This window comes from Prinia subflava, chromosome 9 (assembly GCF_021018805.1).
Source record: "Prinia subflava isolate CZ2003 ecotype Zambia chromosome 9, Cam_Psub_1.2, whole genome shotgun sequence".
NCBI classification, from domain to species: domain Eukaryota; kingdom Metazoa; phylum Chordata; class Aves; order Passeriformes; family Cisticolidae; genus Prinia; species Prinia subflava.
The window spans coordinates 20,966,565-20,993,127 of NC_086255.1; the positions used below are offsets into that span (position 1 = coordinate 20,966,565).

General features: G+C 43.2%; 1 protein-coding gene across 7 annotated transcripts in view; it reads left to right on the plus strand.

Annotated features, from left to right (window-relative positions):
- The first annotated feature begins 15,395 nt into the window (after positions 1–15,395).
- Positions 15,396–26,563, plus strand: part of KAT6B (lysine acetyltransferase 6B) — a 109,482-nt gene continuing 98,314 nt past the window's right edge. The window contains exons 1-2 of one of the 7 annotated variants that reach the window (XM_063405887.1): positions 15,396–17,260; positions 24,102–24,997. In XM_063405887.1, coding sequence (XP_063261957.1) covers positions 24,377–24,997 — 621 coding nt within the window. In that variant the 5' untranslated portion in view covers positions 15,396–17,260; positions 24,102–24,376. Of the gene's footprint in view, positions 17,261–18,628; positions 18,696–18,723; positions 19,007–19,062; positions 19,217–24,101; positions 24,998–26,563 lie in introns of those variants that run through there. The other 6 variants (XM_063405888.1, XM_063405893.1, XM_063405894.1 and 3 more) reach the window with 6 other exon arrangements.

Below are 26,563 nucleotides of genomic sequence, written 5' to 3' on the forward strand. Positions count from 1 at the left end.
CTCCCTTTACCATGCTAAAGCTCCTCACCCCACGTGTGCTTCAGATGTGGAGCACCACATTATCCCTGCAGGACTGAGAATCTCCAGAGGGTCCAGAGTCTTGGCAGACCATTCTCTGCAGGTTTTGAGTTTACAGACAATGCCCGTGTTCATTTCCCTATCCTTGCAGCCTGCTTTTTCTCTTTCTCTTTTCACAGGTCTTCAGGTAGCTGTTCAGCCAAGTGTGTATTGCTGGCATTAAATAGCCCTGCCTGAGATGAGAACTCCTAGCATCAGGATTGATACGTGAAAAACATCAACAAATTCAGGACATGCAGCAACAGTGAGCAGGATTTCTGTGAACAGTTTGGCCATTCATTAACAAAAAGAAAATATTTGTCATCACTTTTCCCCAGAATGTTTTTACAATGGCAGCTGCTACCTGAGCTGGTATTTGTGTTGCTGAGCAAGTGAGCAGCATCCTAAGGAAATAAACACACAGGCAGGTGTGCAACCATGCTCATTTGCTGCTTTTTGAGGGCAGGAGAAGGGTGATGTAATTAGCAGACACATGTTTAAATTTTTAATTAAGAGTTTTAATGGATTATTCACTGCCTACCAGAACACACATGCTCTTACTTTCTCACTTTTTCAGTCTGGGTTCCTAAGGAAACCAGGCTTAGTCAGTCATGCTGCCTGCCTGCCAGCCAGCCTTCCTTCCTAATCAGTGTTGAACTCTTTCGGGTTCATGGCAGGCGAATACCACTTTTCTGGTAAAATCATGACTGCATCACAACACAGTGGTAGGAAAAGGTCTGAGCAGCTGCTGCAGAGTTTAGCAGTAGGTGCAAATAAATTTCTTCCAGGAACGGGGCTGAGTCTCCAGCAAAATCAGCAGGGGCAGAGGGAGGAAGGCATGAGAAGAAAGAAGGGGAAGAAGAAAAGAAGATCCTGATGGGTTGACCACAGCTTCCCCAGATCCCCTCTGTCTGTCTTACTGTTCAAATAGCAATTTTTGAACATTTTTTTTGTCTCATTCCACTTGCTGGTGTAGTGATGCTATTTATGGCACTTGTGTGATACAAGCTGCAATGTTGGGCTGAAGGGCACAAAACTGAAAGACCCACTGGACTCCAAGAGTTCTAAGTGCCACTGCTCACAAAAGTTATTTTCTTCTGCTTGTGAATTCATGGCATTATTTCCAGGACATCTCTATACTTTGTGTACAGAAAGGCTGGAGGTCTGAGAAAAAGAGTTCCCAAAGTGTCCAGACCAGCATTCTTATCCCTCCTTCCATGGTTCAGTATCATTAATGGTAGGCTTGATTCCTGGATGAATCCACCATTTCTGCTCTTCTGTGAAGGAAAATGGGTTAACATTTTTGCTGAGATCATCAGTCTTTAAAAGCTGTGGAGAAAGGAGCAGCCTGTCGGGAAGCAGCAAGAGCTGGCTCTCTGCAAGGGAAGGTGAGCTGGAAGCTGAGCACAGCCATCAGGGCAGGAGTGTCACCAGTGCCACAGCCCCCGGGTGAGCCAAGCAAGGCAGGCCAGAGCAGGGAACAGGGATCAGGCACAGCTCTGGGAACACCAGGCAGGCTCCTGGTGAAAAGGCAGCTCTGAGACCAGGCTGGAAGTCAGCTCCAGGTCAGGGTTTAGGTCCGGAGCAGTGGGTCCAAGGCAGGGACAGGCATGGCTGCAGCACAGCAGGAGCTTTAGCTCAGCTGGGGCCTGAGGGAAGGGGCTTGGCTTAAGAGCAGGTCCCACAGGGAGTGGGATCGGCCCTGGCTGTGTCCAAGGCCAGCAAAGGAGCAGGGCAGCTCTGAGCTCTGCAAGCTCCAAGCTGGCCCTGAGCCCAGCCAGCCAAACAGCCAGGAGGGGACATGCCCTCAGACAGGGCCCTCATGTTTGCCCTTGCTGAGGCTTGGAATAAGTCAGAAAGTTGCTATGTGGTGTGGAATAGTCCCTGATGGCTTTAAATCCCATAATTTTCCCTTTTGGATTTAAGCTTGCCAGATGTAATTGCTGCTTGTTGCCTGGTGGTCCAGCAAATGATTTTTCCAAACCTATGGGGTCTGACAAAATCATGAGGCTACTGAGCACCTGCTGGTGAACCTTCTGGTGGGTATGTGTTGGAGAGGACCCTGTGTTTGTGCACAGTGTGAGATGGATGGCCACCTGGGGAGTCCAACTGCAGTCATTGTTATTAAAGCACAGAAGCTGATCAGCCAGAAATGGAGCACATTGTGACAGCCAAACTAAAATAAAAACTGAAAATAGGAAAACAAAGAAAAAAGAAAACAAACCCAAACTAAACACCAAGCTCTTTCTCTACATGTAGTTTAAGTGGGGAAAGTGATTCCACTTCACCCGTGCAGTCCCTGTGCCCTCAAGGCTACACAAACACACCTGGCAGCTGGACTGGGTCTTCCTTGGGATCTGATCTCTCAGACAGTCCTAGCACAGTATAAAAAACCTGAATGTTGCAAAGCAAACTGGCAGGGAACTCCTAGCACCACAATGCAAGAAGATTCTTGTCCCATAATTGGGATCTGCATATTTGTCTTGATTGTTGTGCTGCAAAATACCTCAGTGAAACTACAAAGGATATATTTGACACCTATAGCTGACAGGCTTTTTCTACACCATTTACCAAAGCAATGTTTTGTGTGCCTTCTGTTCTATTTGCTACGAGGTTTATCCATGCATTAACAGAGTTTACAATCACTTTCATTTTTGTTATGTTGCGCTCAGCTCGTGGGCGAGGTTGTTTATGAATTCCCTCCCGAGGAGCCTGGAGCAAACACTTTGTTCTGCCCTGGCGCGGTCCCGCCGTGCGCCGAGCACACGAGGGTCCCTCCTGTGAGCCCCAGGATGGCCGAGGGAGGGATGGGTGCTTGCACCGGGCTGCTGGTTTGGAGCAGAGCTGAAATCCCGGGTACATCAGAGGCCTAAAGGGCTCTCCCACGCTGGCGTCTGTCAGAGCTGCCGCTGGAAGGGACACAGGAGCCTCTGGCTCACACTCGTGAGAGGTGAGCTTACACTGCAGCCAAATGAGACCCAGCCTGCCTCTGGCTGCAGAAACAACCTCGGAGCCTCGGGACCCCTCCCCGTACCCCAAATCGCTTCTGTTGATAAAGCGTTGAACACAAATGTTGTAGGAGCGGAGAGAAATTACTCAAGTTATGACTCTTCTCAACTTACTTAGAGACTACGACTGTGATTTAAACTTGTTACTGCACGTTTTGCTGGTAATCTGCTTTGTTTAGATTGTTTACATTGTTTTAATAGCCTCCATATAAACCATATATCATTGCACCAAAAATATATGTGTGTATGCATGTATGAGCATGCTCCTACAATTTTACAGAGATGGGAAGTTATTTCATTTTTAATATAAAAGTTGTCTTCTTAGATTTTTACATGTAGTGCCAGCTTTTCAAGGTCCTGGCTAAAAATAATTGTATCAATTTAGGAATAAGATTGCATTAGATTTATGGGAGAATTTTAAGACAAAAATGCAAAATACAACATAGAATTGAAAATATAAGATACATTTTGCCTTCTATCCATTTCAAAACCTGTAAAATAGGGAAAAAAATTTGAAACCTAAAAAAGGGGGGGAGGGGGCAAAAATCCCCAAAAAACAACAACAACAGAAAACACAACCAAATGAACAAACACCAAACTTGGAAATCAGCAGCTGGTAGGGAAAAAAGACAAATCTTCTTCCAGGCTTCCTTTCTACAGGAAAGTATATATCAAGGGTTGAAGTGAAAGAGAATAGGAATATTTGGCTGGAGTTCAGGCTGGTTCTAATAATGATTCTTTCAAAAGACTATTTGAATTCTTATAGCCAAAAATATTTGGCAGTCTTTTTCCATGTAAAATGTTATAAATCAAAAGCAATGGATATTGTAAAAAGTCCTGAAAGTATATAGACGAGTTTTCCACTGAGCATCCCAAATCCTGGAAATGTCACATACCCTTTAATTCACCCTTGCTAGCACCTTCCATGGAGTATTGCCTTCATGGGAACTGCTCACATACAGAGATATTTGCAGTGACATTTTTGTGCGTGGCAAACTCTTGCAAAATGTAAGGTTTTCTTTTCCCTGGCAGTGCAATATGCAAATACACTCCACTGATGCAAAACTGAGCCCACTTAGTGCAGCTTATCATACTGAAATAGCCTCATCAGTGCAAACACCCAGCATCCTCTTACCCAGGCTGTAATAAGATCTCAGTGACATATACATGGGTTTGTAGGATCAGATTATTATTTGTGTAACATTAAAGTCCTGCTCTGTCTGGCAGGCCAATATATGGCACTCCTCACGAGGTTTAGTTACCGAGAAAGTTGAAGGCACGGTGCGTGTCTCTGGGGGAGCCCTGAGAGCCCTGAGCAGCCTCAGCTGGGCCCCCAGCCCAGCCCTGCCCAGAGCCCCGTCCCAGCTGGGCCCTGGGCTCTGGAGCGGGAGCTCCGCTGCAGCCAGCCCGTGCTGGCCATGGGATGTTTGCAGGCCTCAGCCCCACCAGCGCTGCAGCCAGCCCGTGCTGGCCATGGGATGTGTGTTGTGTTTGCAGGCCTCAGCCCCACCAGCGCTGCAGCCAGCCCGTGCTGGCCATGGGATGTGTGTTTGCAGGCCTCAGCCCCACCAGCGCTGCAGCCAGCCCGTGCTGGCCATGGGATGTGTGTTGTGTTTCCAGGCCTCAGCCCCACCAGTGCTGCAGCCTGGCCTCGACTTTGGCCCTGCCTCATCACCAGGGCCCTGCCGAGGATCCTGCCAGGCCTGACCTCGCACTGCCTCATCACCACAGACGTGCCTGGTGAGTTGGACTTTTGGTTAAAATACTGGGGCCTGCCCTTCCCTGCTCCCTTGGTGGCAGTCCTGGGATAGCCTTTGGCTCTCGGGATGCAGGGAGCAACTGACCCTTGCTGCCCCCTGATGTGGTACCAGCCTCTCATTGTGTGTGCCCAGCAACAAGAGAATGAAGCTGAGGGATGAGTTACAAGCTCAGAAAAGCTTGTTAATGAGGGAATCTGCGTCTCAACACCCTTGACACCGTTAGGATGGGCCACATGAAGGATTTTCTCCAGTGTGCCTCAGATTCTGCTCAGCAGTGTGAAATATAGATCATTAATTAATTAGAAAGAATTTAGTTGCATGATTATAAGATTGTTTTTCTTTCCATGAATGGATATAACTCGTCTGTCTCTGTCACAAGTGCTCATATTTGTCTCTGGGGAGGGTTAACTCTGTCTAGCCATAGGAAATGATAATCCTGCCTTCTCAAATACAGCCATAGGGCTGCCCATGTCACAGAGGAGCCCTGTACCCAGAGCAGTGCCAGGCTGCTGCTGCCCAGCAGTGCACCAGGGCCCAGGGCGGGCAGAAGCACAGGCTGGAGAGCTGAGGAACCTGCCAGCTCCAGCTCTGAGTCCTTCCAGTGTCCCTCAGCTGAGCTGCCTCCCTTTTTGCTGAACTCTGCTCCTCTGTAATTCTTCATAAGAGAAGACAGACTTTTGTTGCTGGCAGACACCTGTCTTGAAGTATGTGCATAGTATGGAGTGCAAATTTTCTGGACTTGTGCTGAGGAAACCTTTATCAGGGGATCCTGGTAGGTAGTGCTGCTTCTTGGTGTGTGTGTGAGGAATGGTTCTATTTCTTCACTGCATATTTTGTGAACTGTCACATCTCTTGATCTTAAAAAAAAATGCTCTACTAAGCCTCATCAGTTCATAAAGCAGTGTTGAAAAATATAAGATGCTCCTGAAATCAACAGTTGCTTAAATCCACATGTATTTTGCAATGTCTAAAAGCTTCTTTCCCCACAACCTGGAAGAGATGAATTTAAAAACCTAACAAACACATACCCCTGCAGCTCCCCCAAGATCAACATGTAGTCATTCAACTCAAGCAGTCAGTCCTGTTTTTACAGAACACACTTTAATATTGCTAGGCTCATAATGGAGATCACAGTGGTGTCAGCTCTCAAATCAAAGAGAAATAAAGGTTCGTGTTTCTGTCCCAAGAGAAGGCAACTGGATTTGCAGGGTTGTCAGTCTAGAAGTTTCAAACACAAACACGTACATGTGCCTGCAAAGTCAGTCTTCTGGGTGTATGAATAACCTATCTCTAGACAGGATAGTGTGGCATAAAACCCTCTGAATGGCAGTCTTTGCCACTACTGAATGTAGTGTAGTTTGTTCAAATCTTTCAGTTAAAAACTATTTCAAAACAGAAAGGAAAGTAGCTACAGGTTGTTTGATTGGTTACTAGTGAGGAATATGGCAATTGCTTACCCAAGATAACCATTTGCAGTAAACACTAAGAAGAACTATAGGACTGTTTGGGACTATAATTAAAGTTGCAATGGCTTGAAACACATTAGAGAAAGATTTAGACTGAGCATCAAGAAAAAATACCAGAAAGCTGCAAGGTGTGTATTCTATAAATTCTGGGAATATTTTGAGGGAACCTCCACCCAGGTCACTTAAAGGTAGTTCGCTGTGAAAAGGACACAACTGAGTTACATGTTTGTTCTGGACTTCCATTTGCACATCATCTTTAAATTTAAGCTCTGAAGAACACATTTTAAGGAGAAGTCCTGATGAAAGAAATTAAATTTACCAAGCTTTCCTCATTTGGATCTATGTTCTGTGCTTCTTTTCTATGACCCTATACTTGGAGCACTTACAGAACTAAATCATCAACCCAAAACAAGTCGCTTCTTTCTTCCTACCTTCTCTCAAAAAGAAAGGAAAAAAAATCAGAGAAATTATGAAGAGATTTTTAACTAGATAAAATCAAGGAAATTTCAAACTGAAGTAGGTCCTTCTGTTTAAACAGGAGTTGATGCTGTTACTGATTAGAATCACAGTAGTGTCTAGATGTCTTAGCTGAGATGGGGGGAGATAATGGAACTTTCTTTATAGTCTAGATCAAAAAGACAGCCAAAGCAGGTATTACTGTCTCTGTATGATAGAAGATGAAACTCAGGGAGGTTAAGTGAGTGCCTTACTGATAGGCAGCCTGTAACAAAGACAGAAAATGAAGCCAAAGCTTCTGGGTTTCATTTTGGTGCTTAATTCCAAACTCTTTCCCTCTGCCAGGGAGCTCTGTTAGGGTAGGACTACAAAAAGGTTTGCTGTTATTTCACTGGTACGTTTGTGCCTGTGTGAAGCAGGAGCTACAGTGCTGTGGCATGAATTGGAGCCAGTTAACATAGCTGGCTGTGGGTTAATTCTTTATGAAATGAGATTGTTGTTCATGTGTGTCATGCAACTGCACTCGGGAGACCTGATTTTGATTGCTTGCATTACCAGCTGGGAAGTCAGAAGTTTGTAATTTTAGACGCAAAAGGAGAAATGTAATTTCCTGGACTTACAGATGATTTTTTTTTAGAGCAATTATCCACTGTCTATAGAGTCAACATGTAAACTCAGTGTTAATTCTTTTCTAAGAGGTTAATTGTTGTAAGAAGAAAGAAGCTCATATGCAGCAATTGAAATTGAGTGGGTTCATCACTATATTCAGAACCCCACTCCCAAGCTGAACATCTCTCTAATAATCCTCAGCTTTTTTACAGACAGGAGCATTTCTGAGCTTTGCCAAGAGGTAGGCTAATATCTTTCCTATTTTAGAAACAAGGAAACAGTCGCAAGGAGCTTTCACCACGTATAGATACCATGCCATGCCTTTAAAACTCAAAAGATCCTGCTGCCCACTATTGTATTTCATCTCTTCACCCATTGTATTTCCCATTAGACTGTTTGTCTCTGATAGTTTGAGATAGCTGTAGATTTGCAGCCAAGGAAAGATTGAAAAGAATCAGACAAGTGAAACTCTGAAAGAAATAAAGCATTAGTAGGCTTATCTGAAATATAGACATTCATTTTTCTTGAACCTAGTAAAGATGAAATTATTTTTCTTATATTCTTCAATATTCTCAATTTACAGATAAATCTTCAACTCTACTTACGTTTTAATTTTAACCAAATTACAGCATTGAATTAAAAAGTCAACTTTTGCTAATAAAAGCATCAACTTTATGGTGAGTGCACGTTCTTTAATATGCTGCCTGAATTAATAAAGAGAATTTCTAGTTTACCATGTAAATGGTATTTCAAATTCTACCACACCCAATTCTCAGTATAAGGAGACCTCTAGTATAATAGATAATTTGATAATATCTTTAAAAAAATCCAAACAGGCCAGCAGGCCCCAAAATAGAAAATGCATATGTCCAATGCAAATAATTTCCCACTTGCTTATTCACTTCTGCTACTAATTGAAAGGTCTCCTATGTGCCTTGGCATTTGCAATGATAGCATTTGCAAGAAAGTTAGTTTTATGATGTAATGTGGGAATTTATTACATATATTTGTAGATTCCTTTTCTGTTAGGTAACTCAGTATTTGCTTTCTTTTTGATTCTTTTATGTATCCCTTGCTTCCCAGAAAGAGCACTGGGGCCACAGATGAGTTCTTTATTTAACTTCAAACTATTTTAATTTAGTCCAGAGTTTCCAAAGATTAATTATTTGGTGTGCTCTACTTCAGATTGCTTCATTTGCAGGAAATTAATGTTCAGCATTACTTGGAAGTGAAGGAAAACGAACAGATCATTTATAACAGCCTGTCATTAACACCATACATATATTTTTCTATTCCTAATGACTGGGATTTTAAATCAGCCACACAAAATTAAGCCCGAACATACAAACACTTAAGGTATGTTAGTCAGCTCCTCATTTTTTATAAGCTTTGGGATTATTCCCAAAGCAGGTGTATATATTCATAAATGCACACCAGTATCTAAATATTCCCACTAAAAACTTGAAGATTATTCAGTTGCAGTCACACATCTTGTTGAGACCACAGCAAAGCTGAGAGTTGATTGAGGTTCCTGGTACCCAACTTCTCTCCCCAGACTGTCTGTTCAGGCATAATTACTTCTGTAATCACTCCCTAACCCACTAGTTTAGCTTATGCACTTTTAATGGCAGGTCATTTCTAGCATGTCTGAAATGTTCTTTGCACCTTCTGTGGGGCTGTTTGAGTGTGTGTGACAATCCAGGGGATGACTCACTGCGTGCAAGTTAAGCATCCAGCTCCTGTCGAAAAACAATAAGAGTTGATTAACTCCCAGCTGAGCTTTTGAAAATATCCAACTTTGCTCTTAGGCCACCCTTCAGCTGAAGATAATGCATAGAGAATGCTACTAGTTGCAGTGGAGCAGAATATTCATCTTAGTTATTAGCTCAGGCAGCATGATATCTCACTTAGCAGCAATAAGCTGTGTTAAAAAAAAAAAGAAAAAAAATCTGGCAGCCCAGAATTAACAGAGTGGGTGAAATACTGTGAGGAGTGAGAGAGGCAGTGGTGGATGTTATGGAAAGACACAGGGTCTGATTATCCAGGCGTTGAGAGGGATGAGGAAAAAAAAAGAGGGGATGTTCTGCAGCTTAATTAATGGAAAGAGGCTTGTGCATCTGACAGCAGCCCCTCTGCAAGGTGAATTCTTTCATAAAGAGCCTCATTCATGAGTTGCCAAGACATCCACAACCTATTCTTGAATTCACACAAAAATTAAAAGAAAAACAACTGACTGGCTAATTTAGCGACTTGCAGGATGCAGCTGGTGCTACTGTTTTCACAAAAAAAGGCCTTTTCCCTTCCACCTCCTAACCATTCCAGTCCTCCTCCCCACCCCCAGCTATTTTGTATCCTGCTGCACCAGTGAGGAGTGTGACAACTCCTGACTTAGCTGGCACTGTGGGATATCGAATAACAAAGGGGAATAATATCAGGATAACAGAGGGGGTCTGGCCAGCGCTAAGGAAACAAGCTCACCGCTTGCCCAGGTCCTTCCATCAGCTGAGAAGTAGAACTTCGCTTTTTTTTATTTTAATTTTTTTTATTAAATAAACAAAGGGCTTCATTATGCTGGGTAATGCAACTGGCACCTTGATAAATCATCAGCTACCTCTCCTGAGGAGACAGTTTGTGTTGTATTCATATGAAGAAGACTCTTCACATTTCCAACACCGGTATATTACCTTAGTTCTTCCTAGCTTCTAATTCACATTTTCATATTACCTTACACAGAAAAACAAGTCTCTCCTGCCCTCCAAATCCCTTCTTCCTCAGATTTTCTTTCCTAAATTATATTTAATACAAAATCCTTCTGTGCATGACGATAATTTAACACCCAGAGTTAGGTTGGCACCCCCAATACAAGCAAGCCAATGGTGATTTTGAGGGGCATTGAGCAGATCTAAAGGTTCCTGAAAGGGTATTTGAAATGATGTGGTGTGTTGCCACCTGACTCTGACAGGCCTTCTAGTCTAGCTAACGGAGCTTGAGCTGCTGCAGTACCGGCAGCTATAGGAAGTGACTGAAATAAATTGTTTGTGCAGTCAGAGCTCTATTTAGCAAAGGAACCTCACAACTAATGCTGCCAACAAAGAAAATAAACAAAACATCATACAGACACCACTAAAAATCCAGCTGGAGATAGCAGTGTGGTCCTTGACACCAGTCAAACTCTGCTTGGTTCAAGCTGGAAAAAGAAAAGACTAGAGTGGAGGTTGCTCAATTTCTAAACACTGCAGAACAGACCTAAGGTTTTTCTAAGCCTGGGCTCAGCAATTTCAGAGCTGTTTTGCCACACTGATTATTTCCCAAACTCCCACCCTTAGAGAGAATGTTGGTGTGCCAGGAGATGCTGAGCAGAAGTTCAAAGGGGAAGGACTCCAACCTGCTTTGCAGTAGGTGAGAGTTTTCTCCGTCCACTGAGTTTGAAAAGTGGTCATTGTGCCCATCAGTCACATTTTCAGAACTCTGGTGCTGTTGTACACCAGGAGTTAGGTATCATCAGAAGTCTCCAAGTTATGTAGCTGGTAGCAGCCTCTCTGGTCATTACTATTTCTTCAGCTTATTATGGGATTTTTAAAAATATAGAGTGGAAACTGGATGAGAATAGGATTGACAAGAATATGGTCAAGTTTTCTCCTACCTTCTTCTCTCCATGTTTCTTGGCAATCTTTGGTCAATAAAAAATCGCAACAACTACAGATCTTGAAATTTTCCCCTGGCTAAAACTGAACTATAATATAGTACACCCATATCACAGCTGGACGTTGTGAGGATCCTTTCAGTTACATTAAGGATTGTCAGAATCCTTTCACAGCTCAAAGTAACTTTATTTAGCAAAACTGCCTTTGCAGTCTCTTTTATTGACTTCTAAGTACCGAAGATGGCCCTCTTTTCATCTGAAGGGCTTAGCAAGTGTGCTACTTGCCTTTTGGAGAAGCTTCCCCCCTTCTCCCTCCTCCCTGCTTGTCCAGTTGGATCTGGAAAAAGATATATAAGTCATGTTCATTAAAACAGAGACCAAGAGAATATTCCAGCAGTATGGAGAACACAATGAGCTGTTGGGAAGCTGTGAAAGGGATTTGGTGTGAACCTTAAAATGAATCCCCCCTCTCATAAAGTGACAACCCAATATCCCCAAAGGGAACAGCAGGAGGGAAACCTAAACCTGTCGACAAAGTCAACCGGTAATGATTGGAGAGTTAATTACTTTAAAGCTCACAAAGACAAGCTGAGGTGTTAAAATGGCCCCTGCAAACATCAGCATCCTCCCCTTTCACCAGACTAACTAAACACAGCAGGACAGGAGCAAGAAGGACCTGAGCAGCCCCTGATTATGGCAGTTTTCACTACCTCTGAGCAAACTGCTCCTTATTCATTTTCAATTTCACCCTTTATCTCGTCAGCTGCCCTCACAAAATTATACCATAGATGTGTATAAAAACACAAGGCTGCATCAAGTTCAGTGATGCTGGCTGGTACAGAGTTCCAGCAATATCCCAGCCCTCCTCTTGGGATTAGCCTCGAAAACACCACTCTTGCACTCAGCAGCAAAATGCTTCCTGTCGTATCAGTGCCTTTTACATGGCAAAAGGAGAAACTTAAATCCAGTACAGCTATAACTAACAATTTACTGTGGAGCCTAGGTGCTAATCCTTTTTTCTCCAGCAAATTTGTTTTGAGTCACACTTTATATTAAGATTCCATTTGCCAGGTTTAACACAAGATTAGCAGGTGTTTCAATGTAAAGCATATAGAGGTTAACTACATTGGTAGAGTGTTTCAGAGATGATGAGCTATTGTTGTAAAAAACCCTATTGACCCATTGGACCCATAACAATTGATTGCCATTTATTAAAATATCTATTAATCACTTACTAATCCTTTACCATGCATAAATAGAACCTTCACATCCACTGTGAGATACTGTCTATATGAAAGACACCATCTTATAGACATTGTCATGTGTAAGAGCCACCTGGTTTTCTCCTTCTTTGCTTTTAGAACTTTGCACTCCCAGGTTCTATTCATCCCATTGCTTCTTTAACAGGTAGCATAGTTAATTATAGATAAATAGATTATAGTAAATAGATACAAAAAGACACGTTCCTACTAAGGTCTCAAATGTGCATTACCAGGCCAGCAGTTTCTTCTCCATGACTAGCACAGGACCTCTGAAACTGCATCTCTTGTGGGCAGAATAGAGCCCTTAATACTCAGGTGCCCAGATTTTTCCTGAGGCCAGCATCGTCTTCTAACCACTTTGCTTTATGCTTTGCATATCTCTGGTTGGAGAACAAGAAAAATAATATTCAGTCACCTAACAAAGCTCTTACAGGAACTAATTCATTAAGGATTGTAAAGTAGTTTGATATAGCAGTGTGGTATATTCGCCAGAGTAGAAAGGAACGTGGGATTTATTATAAACAGTCACTGTCTCCCTCCCTGTGGGATGACAGCTGATCTACCACAAACATTTATTTCCAAATTACAGTATTATGCCAATTACAAATCCTGAGTTGAAACTGCTATAGCATTTACCTTATAATCTGCTAGTTTCAGGAATTAAAAAGCACCTGAATCAGAAAAATGGCAGCAGGAGACTATTTTACACTATTATTCAACTTTATTAAATGTAATAGATGAGAGAGCAAATAATCAGAAAATATGTCCACAGGTTACTCACTTTGTGTGTATATAAATATATGAGTGTATATTAATGTAATCTATAGTGCCTGAGTTGGGCAGTGATGCTCTGTTGTGTGCAGCAATGCATATTCTCGTCCATAAGAAGCATTCTGCTTGTGTTCAGAGGAGTAGACAGTTTCGTGGATTAATCTTTCAGATTAAATTAAAATATAAAAGACTGGGGGGAAAATATCACAAATTAAAGAATAAAAAGAAAAGGGTGTTTAGTCCAGAAGGAATATGAGGTTGAAGGTTAGGACTTCAGGGAACCTGCTGGCAGGTGAGCTGAGCAGAGGAGGTGGAGCAGGTAGAAGAATTTATGCATTCAGCTCAGAGGCAGGGACATGCTCGGGATGACTGCAGAGACTGGGACAAAACTCGCTGCTCTCTTAGGATGACTTTTCTCCCCAGGGTCACTTCTTTCATCGGTATATGCCAGGGGATGCAGTTTCCAGGTGGCTGTAGTCAAATATGTGGTTATGTGTGGTAATAATAGAAGGAACATCCTGGCTTGCTTGAAGTCAGAGGACATTTTGCCAGAGCTTGATAGGGGCCAGGATTTTACCCTCCAGCAGTTCCAGAGATAAATAGGGATCTGTCACCATACCAACATGGACAACTACATAATTGTTTCTAAATATGTAACAGCCCCACTAGTTCTAATGGAACTGCATCAGTGATTAAAGCCCTCACAGGGAAATTCTTAATATGGCACTAATTTCATGCACAAGAATTTTCTTACCGATTTCAAGCAAGTGTTCAAACTCTAATTCTGTGTTCTTTGTTGTACACTGATGAATTTGTTCTGCACATGTCTGGGCTTCATTCAAGCAGTAGTCTCCAGCATGTCTTACACCACAGACATATATACAGCAATTTTCAGATTTTGATTTTTGAGAACTGAATTTAACTCGGACTATGCAGAGCCCTTAACTTTTTGCTTTTCTCTCACTTGTGATCCAAAAATAGCAGTGTTAGTGGATTTTTAGAATAATTGTAAAGGCGTTTGAGGAGAAGCATATGCTTACTACATACTATCCAATGTAGATGTGCAATCACATATATTTTTCCATGGGGGAATATTTTCCATATTTTCCTGTGGGGCGAAAATCCTATAAATAAGATTATTTAAAATATAATAAATGCAAAGAGATTCATAGAACAAAGTGAAATGGGCCAAAGTGGTTCTTTCTACAAGAATACATAGGAAAATTATTTTGATTTTAGATATTCTTTTTAATATTAAGGGTATGTTTTTTAGCAGGTGAAATGGGTATATTCAATGTACAAGTGTTTAGACACCTGTTAGTCCTTGGGGGAATTAGTTGTACTTCACCAGTTTGTAGGAGTTATGGGAGAGAAATCCCACAAAGTCTGCCCATAAAAGATATACTAAAGTGTAAATTTTATTGCTTGCACTAACTTCCTTGATGGGCTTATTACTTTTCCATAGATATTTTTAATACAGGCTTGAGGGCATTTTTGTACAATAAACCAAAAATATTTCTTATCTAGATGACAAACCAAACTGCACACAACATATTAGACAGTCTCAGTTAGATCCAAAGCATTCCAGGTACTTAGGTTTCTCTGTGTAACAGGCACTATCTCAAACTGAACTGCACTAAATTGCCATGATATAGCTCTCTTGAAGTTATAATTCTGGAAAATAGTATAATTTACAGTGACAATGGATCTGAGTTTGCTGGACGATGATTGATGTATAAAGAGGTTCATGTGCTTAATTTCACTGTTTACATAATATCAGGTACATCTGTAAATGTCAAGACCCATAAAAGTCTCTCTGCAAACAAAAGGTTCTTGAATATTTTTAAAACTGGAACACAACACCCAATGCCATATCATCCTATAAAATATATTTTTTAGGAAAAGAGTTAAATTGAGAAGAACTAATGGAGTTATTTAAACCAGAGACTTTTATGATTTTTCTCTGTGCTATTACTTATGTTTTCTCATCACACTCATAATTTCAAAATGGCCAAACAGATTATTGAGTTTTCTCCAGTGTTTTGTTTCCTGAACTGGGACGTGGCCATGCCAAATTGCAGTTTCAAGAAATTATTTTTATGTTTTTACTACTAACCAAGTTGTAAATTTCTTGGGGAAAAAAAAGTTTTTGATGGAAATGTTGACACAACATTCAGAATAGTGTTGCAAATGTGACACTGTGCTACAAATTGTGCTGAAATGATTTATAACATTTCCAATAATTTACAAACTATTTTAAATCACAGCTAGGTCCTGCATAATACATGAACCTTGACGGATTCTCCAACAAGTATTAGGTCACTACACATTTCAATTTCCCTCTTTATGTTTAAAAGGCTGCATCTGGCAGTTAAAAAACTAAAACCTCAGTCAATGGTTATGGTGTGATAGATACATGCTGGAATATTATTTTCACCCGGTAATTTTCTGTAAGTAGGTCATACAATTTTACAGTGCTCTGAAACATCACCAAAGAGCTTTCTTACACAGTATCTCCAGCAACTGACTGACTGAAGTTGCACTAAACATTAATGCGCTTTTTTTTTTTTTTTTTAATGGAAACTTTGTTTCCTTACTGGTCTGCTTGCAGTACATCATCTAGGAAGACCTTCATAATTAATTGTAGAAGGTCATTTTCCACCCACTCTTAAGGAGATTTTTTAGAATTTTGCTTTTATAATTTCTTCTTCAGGACCAGATATTTTTAGAAAACTTTGCAGACAGGCACCTAACACAACAGGTCATCCTCAAGATGTGGCAAAGAGGATGTTGAGGAGACCTCTGGAGCAGTCATGTTTCAAGTTTGGGAAGATGGGGAATGTCTAGCTGTGCTGCTTGAGTAGATGCTCAGGTAGGTAGGCTGCCTTTCCCTCCCTTGTGTGGTACCCTGTGGGATGTGCCCCATGTATCTTGTCGTGCCATGCTTGGGTGAAAAGTGCTGTTTGCTGGCCATAGGTGAGCAAACCATCACAAAACCTCAGGAGCAGGACTGGAGGTTCTGATGAGTCCCTTCCAACTCAGCATATTTTGTGATTACTGAAAACTTTGACATGGTGAGAGGCCTTTGGCAGCACCGGTCAAGGCAGCGTGGAGCAAACCGAGCTTTAGGTCCGTACGTGTTATCGCCTTGTTCTTTAAAATATATTCCTCGTAACATCTTGTTACATGTACAAACTCAACGGGAGGACAACATCTGTGATTTGTTCACGCTGCTTGCACGCCTCAGACTAATTGTGGCAGGCTGCAGCCCAGCCCTGTGGGGCGCTCCCATCGCGGCAGCTCCACCGCCCCGTGTGGCACCGAGAGCCCGGCGCGACCCCCGGGGGCGGCGTGGGCCCCCGGGAGGCGCCGCTGGCCACTTCCCACAGCCGCTTCCCGCCCAGGGGACGCGCCGCCCCCCAAACTTTATCGCCTTGCCCCTTTTCTCTCTCTTTTTTTTTTTTTTTTTTTTTTTTTTTTTTTTTTTTTTTTTTTTGAGGGAGAAAAGGTGGGGGGAGCCCAATTTCCCACTTGCCAACAGCAGATAAAAAAGTGGGGAGGGACCTCTTCTGTCACAGCCTATGTAGATTAACCTTTCAATTAGCTGTTATCAGGTCCTGTGTCTTAGCACCAGTCCTCTCAATCTGCGTCCGCCCGCACCGGGGAGGCTGGAGGTCTGGGGTGGGTTTCTGTTTTAATTTCTAAATTAATGATAATTGCTCGCGTGGCTCCCCTCCCCCGCCGAGAGCCGAACGCGTGTCTCTGATCTGCCCGTCCACCTTTTAGTATTTTGGAGTGAGAAGAGGAGCCCCGCGGAGGAGGAGGAGGGGAGACAAGGTATTCTCTCTGTATTCATCTTCTTTTTTCCCCTCTCGCGGAGGGGCTTAGGGAAGGTAACTGGTGCAATCAATCCGCTGGCTGGGGATTCCCTCCACCCCCTCCCCGGCTCGTCTGGCTCTCCTGGCTGGGTCTCTTCAGTGTGTATGTGTTTGGGGAAGGGGGTGGGGGGAGGCTGTGTTGTTGTTGTGTTCCTGGCTCTGCTTGCAGCCAGGAGAGAGAGCGAGCGGGCGAGCGAGAGACAGAGCGGAGAGAGCGAGCGAGCGAGAGAGAGAGAGGAGCCGCGATCGCGTTTCAGGGGCAGCACATTCCGCAGGAACCGCTGCTGCAGAAACACACACGGGCAGAGAAAGGAGGTCATTGCAAGCAAAGGGGGGAACCTGCATCCGAGGTTAGATTCCCAGGAGTTTATGCGGGGGATAATAGGGAGCATGCGATGGGGTTTGTTTTGCGTTGGGTGACAGGCTGCAATTTGCCATAATAACCCCCTTTCCCTCCCCTCTCCCAGCGCAGGGGGCTTGTCACTAGGCTGGGTACTTTTTTTCCTTTAGCATCGGAGGCTGATGCACGTGTTTGCAGACACTTGCGCTGGGTAAATGCATTGCAACGCTCTGCGTTTTGCAGGGGAGGGGGAGCAGCAGCAGGAGGTGATGGCTGGGTTGGATGGGGTGGGGAGAGGGGGAATGGAGCGGCGGAGGGAAGCAGGGGATGGCTGAGGTTTTTGTGTTGCATGTTCCCACCCTGTCTTTCTGAGGCGGCGATTGTTCTTTCGCAGACGGGGTGACAGAGAAGTCCCTGTGCTTCGCATGGCGAAACTTGCAGGGACCTGCATGTGGCTGCAGAGCTGGGAGTCATTGTCGTCGTCCCCGTTCCCACCCCCTCCTCCCTCCCCCGGCGGTGCGGGGTGTGTGTGTGCGCGATAAGCGGCTGCCAGTGCCAGGCACCTTGGGAGGGTTATGCTGGGAGCATGCTGTTCCATCTCGCCCGCCCGGGCTGGTGCCAGGCTCTGAGGCACGCGCGTGACGCTCAATATTTAACGCTGCTCATTAGTGTGTGTCGCGCGCCCGCCCGCCCTGCCGAGCTGGTTCAGGCGGCCGCCGCCGGTGTCTCGGCAGCGCTCGCGCTCCCGAACAAACTTCGGGAGGGAGCGGGTGGGGCGGCGGCGGGGGGGTGGGGAGGCCGGGGGCTGGGGGGTGCCGGACGGGCGGCAGAGGCAGCCAACGGGAGGGCGGGATTGCGAGAAGTCCCGCCCCCGCTCTCGGCGGGTGGCCAATCGCGAGCGCCCGAGGCCCAGCGGCGAGCCGGGCGGGTGGGCGGGGCGAGCGAGTGTGTGGCGGCGGCGGCGGCCAGTGTCAGCCGCCGGCCCCGCCCCCTCCCGCGGGTGGGCGGGACCGAGCGCGCGGGGAAGGGGCGCGCCTCGTGATTGACAGGCGCCGCCCGCCAATGGGAGCGCCGGGCCGGTTGCCGGGCGGGCCGGGGCCGGTGTGGGCGGGTGACGGACAGCGCCCCCCGGCCCGTGAGCGCGCAGCGGCGTGCGCGGCGCGGGCCAATGGCGGGGGGCGGTGGGCGGGGCGCGGGGTAGGTAAGGTTTTAATGAGCCTCCATTGGGCTGTAATCAGTGTCATGTCGGATTCACGTTAAGTACAACAGGGCGAGACAAAATGGCGGCGTAGGTGCGCCGAGCCGCGCGCGGCGGCAGCGGGGCGGTCGCGGCGGCCGCGGGCAGCGCGGAGCGGGGCAGGCGGCCCGGCGCGGCCCGGCGGCGGAAGAGCCGGCAGCAGGGGGAGCCGCTGCGGCGCCCGGAGGAGGCTCCTCCCCCCGCGGAGGTGAGTGGTACCGGGGGGGTCTCACCTGCCTCCCGCGGGGGACGCGCGGCCCCCGGCCCCGCCCGGCGCCCCGCGGTGCGGGGGCGCGCACGGCCCGGCCCCCCGCGCTGCCCTGCCCGCGGGTGGCCGTGCCCCGGGGCGCGGAGCCCGCGGGCTGCGGCTGCTGCCTCGGGAGCGGCAAACCCCGGAGCAGGGCGGGCAGGGCGCCGAGCCGGCCCCGGCTCGGCCCCTGTCAAATGCAACAATGCCTTGGCCCGAGGCTGTAGGCGTTGCACATCTCCGTGGCTGGGCTGATACTGCAAAAACCTGAAGTAAGTTGGGGAGGGGAATAGTCCAGCCTGGCAGTGCCACGTTTTGGAAGTGATGTTCGCATTGTGCGTTCTTTGCCCGGACCTCACCTCTCGTACTCTGTCACTGATCATTGAAAATGACCCTCTGTGGCAAGAGCAGACGGATATCCACCCCTGCTGTTGAAAACCACTATCCCAAGAAGAAATGTTTCAGTGGAACCCTTTTTCCAGGTGAACTCTTGGCAGTGAATATTAGCTTCCCATATTTTCTGCTGCTCTCTAGCACTGTATTTTTAAGTGCTCGTAACTTCCACAGGAGAAGGTGGGAAAGGTGAATTTGGGTGATTTTGCTGTTGTCATGTTGTGCTGATGCTGTTTCCTCTGGTGGTGCTTGCTGCTGTCATGTTGTGAAATGATTTTGAGCATGTGCTCTCAAAGAGGCTTGTGGGGTATCTCAGAGCACAAGCACCTCCATCAGTTCAGTTCACATGTGCCACTCTTCCCTCCACAGCCCCGAGTCCTTGGTGTGGTTTTGAAGTTACTGTAGTGTCTGCACATCTGCCTTTTTCAAGCATATAGATGTGTCATTGCCCTTTCTTGTTGTTATTATTGGAAACTGTATGTTGTGTAAAGAATAATACAATAGCTAGCTTCATGACCTGAGTGATTTTAAGAGGGATATGCATAATGGGAGAGTTCTTACCAGGATCTGCTTTCTCCCTGTCTCTTTGTAGGGCCATGTATTTTGCAATAGCAAAACAACTATCTTGTCTGTTTTGCATCATTAATTGAGATGGGGGTGGAATACAGAGTTGATTAGCCAGTGAATTCTAAGTAATGGCTTGGAGCAAAGAAAAATGGCAAAAATGGAATGCAATGGCAGTCCTCTCTTCTTCCTCCTCCTCTGCTGCAATCCTTACTTGACCCTGATGCTGCAGCAGAGAGCTGGCCTGCTGCTGCTTCTCCCGAGTGTGTGCAGAGCAGGCAGGAGGGAGCAGGATGAGATTGTGCTTCACAGGTCACCGCCGGGCTGCACAAGTTGCTGTCATCTCCCCCAGCTGAGTCCTCTTCTCCCCACTTTCTTGTCGTTTTTGTTTTTTATAGCTGTGTTAACCTCAGTTTTTAAAAGTGCATTTAAAACTGCATTTACATTTATGAAAGCAAAGGCAGACTTTTTATTAATTTTTAAAAAACCACCTTTAGATTGTATGTTGTGGTATTTGTGTAGTAACTTTTAGTGGTTCTGGAGAGAAGTGTAGCTTTTTTTGTTGCTGTTTTTGTGACTACACAGCTTGTTTTCACAATGTGGATCACCTGGAAGCAGTTCCAGGTACTAGTTCAGTCTAAACACCACCTTATTAGAGGATTATAGGATTACTGATGACACCTGAGATTGAAGTGTTCAGTCACTGCCTTCTTTAATTATAATCAGCTGTGCAATAGGTGTGTGCCTTATAAAGGGCATATTTGCATTCATTTTAAATCCCAAGCTGAAATTTTGCAACTTCTTTGTGTTTATCTGATAATTTATGATCCAGGTAAAGGGACAAGCCTTGACTAGAGATGGTTTTTCATGTTTTAGAGGTAATGGATTATGCTTCCCCCTCTAATGCTTCTGTTCTGAGCTCTTCAGTGGCAGACTTGATAACAGATTTGGTCAGTAATACAGTACAGTCAAACTTTCTCAAATACATTTATTTTCAAAATAAGATACCATAGAGCACAGAAGCTGAAATATGACAGATTACATAGAAAGAACTTAGTGACTCTTTCCATAAAACTCGGAAGTAGTCCTGTGCATTTAACAGTATGGAAAATCTATTTTTTGATTGAATGAGTGCTGCTGAGGGCTTGATTAAAAGTTAGTTAATTACAAGGAGAGGAAAATTAATAAATAGACATGAGTGCCTAAATAGATTGATTTATAATCACTTCTTTAAAATGGTATTTCCTCAAAATCTGTTTGGGTAATCATCACACTTTTTATATTAAATGATATATGACGATCTATTTGTACTTTTGGTAGAATTGCATTCTAAACTTAGAAACCTGAATGTAACTTTGTATTTCTGTGTGTCCTTTTATGTTGAATCTTGAAAGATTGTTTCTAAAACATTTTGTTTTGTCTTTGTCTAGTCACTTTGCATGTAAATGTGTGTATTTTTGTATTGCCAATCTTGGATCAATCTGCCTTGATTTCTGAAAGATCTCCTTAATTTATAGCTCCAGGATCACTCACCCAAGTTGTTCTGCTGGGAAAGATGTTTGTTAGTGTTAAGTTATTCTGACTAGTGTGTGGTAGACCCTGACATAGCAATTATGGAGGTCAGGGCTGCACTTCAAGTTCATGTGCATTTTAAGTCCAGAGTAAGAAAGGCTCTAAGTTGTGGCAAAAGAATTAAAAACTTGGGTTGGATGCACTTTGCATGGTTCCCTAAGGCAGACTGAACTTGGATAGTGTTGGAAGGTGTGTATTTGAGATGTCTTGATTTTTCCTCTTGGGATATCCTGTCCAGTGCATTGGAAACTCTGTTCCTGCTGATTCTCTTCACTGGTGTTGATTTAGTAGGTGCTAGCATGCAGGAGGTTGTATTACACGTAGGGAGTTTTAAGTAAATAAGTAAAAATGTGGTTCTGAATGTATATGGCTGTGAAATTCCTGTACCAAGCAGTAGACTTTATATGAAGATATGGGTTTATGCTAACCTTTTGCCACAGTCACTGGCCAATAAAAATTCCTGTAACCCACATGTTATAGCATTTATACTGAAATGTTCACCAGTGTCCAGGAGCTGGGAACAGACCCTGTACTGTGTGTTCTGGAATTTAATGGAAGTGATGTGGTTGCTTGTATGAAATTTAATACAACAGGACTGCAGTAGATGTAAAACTGAGACAAGTATGTCTGACTCAGCAAATGCAGTGTTCAGCATTTAATTAAGTCGTGACTATCTTAATGAAGACTTACAGTGGAACAGCCTAACTAAATAACTTCAAAAGTAGCTTTCTAGGAATCTAGGGCTTTATATGTAGCTGCAGAGAACTTCCAAATCTATAGCAAGAGTATATGAAATAGTCTAAATGTGAGTGAACCTCCACTATATATAGGGTTCTGCTTTGCTGTGTTACTGTATTTTCAGTGTCAGATTTGTGACAGAATTTGTAGGATTTATAATACCATGGAAACTCTTTCCTTCCTTATATTTGTCTGCATTTCGTAGCTACAGTGTTATTTTGGAATTATCTGAAAACAGTGAGTATAAACAATTCTGTTAGGGGAAGAATGGCTTTTGCTAGCTGGAATAAATAAAAAAGATCTGTTTACAGAACAAGTTATTTTTTCTTACAGATACTTGAAATACGCAGAATTGTTACCAAATAGAGCTTCCATGAGCATGGTCTGGAAGCAAGAAACAGGATCCAACCCGTGTAGATCAATAGGGTTCAGTATGTGAGCCAGTTAAGCATCCAGGCCATGCATTTGCATCAGGAATGTGTATTTTTCAGTCACTTGAAATTTCATATTTATGAATCTGAAGTTGTTTAAGCTTTGATCAGGTTTGAGAAGGGCAGATTCCTAAAATGAATTGATTCATATTGACTATTTGGGTATAGAAAGATTTTGTACTCATCAGTAACCAGCTGCTCTTTTGTTACTAATCCTGTTGTGAAAGGTATAATAATGTGTGAAACATGAGCTGGAATTTATATTTGAAGACATTTTTGAGGGGTAGAAGAAGAAAAAGGTATAGGACAAAAAATATGTGTTATGCTCTTTGTCTTTATAGTTGCAGAGGAATCTTTTTAACAAGTTGAAAATAATTTAGATTATTGTATCAGTTCATGGTTTTTTCCTAGTTATAATTTACTCAAGTTTTTTGAACATGATTTAAATGCAGGATGGCTAGAATAAATGAATAAAAAATGAGGTCCAGGAGTTGTGTAATCATAGATGATTTTGTTATTGTAGGCTGCCTGCCATAGCTTTATAAATGTGCTTGCATGTTAACTAATTTGAAATATTTGCTGTGAAACCGGTGAATCTTCCACTTTACAAGATAACCCATATATTGAGAATGAAATTTTTCTCTTCTGTTTTTTGTTTTCCTTTGATTTGAAGTAATTATGCAATTCTTTTAATGCCTTCAAAAGTTCTCACACTTCGTGGCAGAAAAAACTAATACTTCAAATATATTTGTTTATTCATTATGCAACTCCTGTGAAAGTTTAATTTATGAGCCTTTTAAATTGTTTTAGTTTTTTTCATATATGTTCCCAGAATTAACTCCTCATCAAGATGTTCTTTCAGGTTTCTTAAATGCGTTTTTGTAGCCACTGAATTTTCTATTGGAGTATGTATTCCATAACAAGTAAAAAAAAAAAAGTTAAACTGTGAGTCAATAAAACATTTTTCAATGTGATCTCTTTATACATCTTTGTGCCGACAACCTATTTATGTGGAAATGCCTCCTGTTACTTTGTTTTCATTTCTGTTCCTAAGGATTTGTATCAAAAATGCCTCTGTGCTGCACACCTTAAAGTGAGAAGTGCTTTTTGGATGCCTTTTGGTTTTGTAGGGTACCTACATATTAATGAGGGCTGTAATACTTGTAACTTGGTTCTGATATATTTGAGTTCAGTTTTTGAGTTGTGTAATCAACATGGCAGGACACTTAGAGACAGGATACTGTAAGAATTGGCAGAAGTTAATAATTTATCTTCTGTTGGTTGGGATTTGGTTTTTGGTTTGTTTGGGTTTTCTAGTGCATGTATATAATCCATGCAGAAATGATTTATTGGCAGCTTGTTTTAGAGAGCATTTTCAGATCCCTGACTGAATGGAAATAGTCCAACAGGTCAGCAATAGGTTAAGTGTTGGGGTGATGGAATTTAGGAAAACTAAATCTGTTATGAGACTGTTATGAGAAGCAGAAGGATTTTATGATGACTTGTTTGGTGTGGGGTGGGAAATTACAACTGTGTCATATAATATTGCAAAGATTTTTCTATACTGCAGCATCTATAATATGAATGCATGTCTGAATGCGTTTTTAATTTTTAATACTTCAGCATTAACTGTATTCTCTCCCCGCCTCTGTTTTTTTTCTTTTTAAAGGTTGCAACAAAGTTTCTTTTAAGGACGTACCAGCGTCATCACAGATGAACCCCTCCTACCTTTCGGTAACAGTAACATAACTGGAAAGTTTCAGTCAGCCGGTATTTCTCTGCTTTTCCGACTCCTCAGGGTGGATATTTTTGACATGTGTCCAAGCAGCGTGTGGAATCCTTTCATTTGTGTTTGAGGTGTGAACAACCTCTGAAAGATCTGCTAAAAGGATAAGGAGGAACCTCTATGGGTAACTCTTGGCTGGAAACAATTACTGGTCAACCATGGTAAAACTTGCCAACCCTCTTTATACGGAGTGGATTCTGGAAGCTATACAAAAAGTTAAAAAGCAAAAGCAAAGGCCTTCTGAAGAGAGAATATGTCATGCTGTTTGTGCTTCCCATGGATTAGATAAGAAGACTGTTTCAGAGCAGTTGGAACTTAGTGTTCAAGATGGTTCTATTCTTAAAGTCACTAACAAAGGTCTTGCATCCTACAAGGACCCAGATAATCCTGGACGGTTTTCATGTGTTAAACCTGGCACTATTCCTAAATCTGTTAAGGGATCTAGAGGAGCTTGTAACGAGCTTCGTAATGTGGATTGGAATAAACTCTTGAGAAGAGCAATTGAAGGGCTTCAAGAACCTAATGGCTCCTCCCTGAAAAACATCGAGAAGTATTTGAGAAGTCAAAATGACCTAGCAAGTATTTTCAACAATCCTGCCTTTCAGCAGAGGTTGCGGCTGGGGGCCAAACGTGCTGTGAACAATGGGAGGTTACTGAAGGATGGTCCTCAGTATAGAGTGAATTATGGCAGCTTGGAAAGCAAAGGAGCTCCAAAATACTCCAGCACCTTCCCAGCTTCCCTTCCACCTGTCAGCCTGTTACCCCATGAAAAAGACCAGGTAAGTCTGAAAAATGAGAGCTTATGTACTGATGAAGAACTGCTCCTGTTATCCTCTGGGTATTTACCTAATACAAAAGTAATGATTCTTCTCGTGCTTTATTTACCCATTTAAATGTATATGAGTGGGGATGCATGTCCAAGAATTGTGCAGAATCAGTTCTGGTAAATGAATTTTACTTGTCTCCCTATGTCCTGTCGTTCTGCATTGGATAGTTGGCTTTGTGAATTTTCAGTAAATGAACAGAGCAGCAGGGAAGAGTACAGCTGTATGCTCTCTTGTAGGTGTGAGATTGTTCTGTCTTGCCTGACAGACTGGTGTAGCTGAAATCTGCAGTGTGATTTGATTGTGGCCTTTAACCTTCATTTTCTGCCAAGATATACAGATTTTCTTTTGATTTGATGGCCTGAGATGCCACTGGTAGGACTCGTGATGTTTAAGACAGAATTATTTTTAATTGTATTTGTATGTAGATAGTGAGCTTTAAAATGTCAGTTAATAGAAACTGGAACTAATGTAAATATTCTAGGAACAGAAGTGAAGGTGTTGGAGTGACAATTTAAGCTGAACTGTGGTATCCTCCTTCTGTTTTACTTTTGTTGTGCTCCCTACATGGGTTTATTTTTGCTATTACTTGAGTTTTGTTTTGAAGTTAATTGTTCACAGGGTTTCAGCCTTGAGGGAGAAAGGTCTATCAATTAGTTTTTTGGTTATGAAAGGATAGTGTCAAAGACATGTCTGCAGGCATTCTTTGATCTTTTCCCATTTAGTATGGTGAAGTGTGTTTGGAATTTTCAGTGTACTTGGGGGAAAGAAAGTTACCTGTTGTAGTCTAATTGGCTTACTTAAAATATTTGTAAGTTGGTGGTTTGAGGTTCTTTGTTTCCTCTTTTTTTGTTTTCGTTTTCCTCTGCCTCGTCAAATTTGATGGCAGTTGTTTGAGACATGGAATAGTCCAGAGGGCTTTGCTGTTGTGGGGGTGCCACCAGTGTCTCCTAGAAGCTGTATGATGGTTTTCAGTGGTCTTTTTCCTTTGATGGTGACATGCTGGAGGGTGCAGAGTAGAAAACGCTCTTATTGAAATTATTTAATGAGGTCTTCAGGAACAGTTGTTTGGGGAACTGTCAGAGGTGAGTAGTTGTAGCTTTATTTTTGTGAGCTCCTCCAAATGTATGTTAAATATGATTGCATTTATATGTGGGTATCTATTTCTGTCAAATTGGACTTCTCGGGTATTTGAGGGATGCTTGGAGCTTCACGCTCTATAATCAGAATGGAAATTCAAAAGTGCTCCATACTGTGCAATTACTGCTGTAGCTGTACACTATAAACATTTAATTACTTGTAGTGATAAAACTGTCTAAGTACTTCGAGTTTCTACTGTAATTCTAATGCTGTAATGACTTGAAAAATTTGAGGGCTAGAGTACCGAGCAACCCAAGTAACATGAATTTTGTAAAAACAAAAGTCTCCCATGTTAGGCTACCTACTGGGACTGGCAGCCTTTGCAAGGAATGTTAGTTGGGTCATGGTGCTGAAAAAGCCATTACTGCCATACTAAAATAC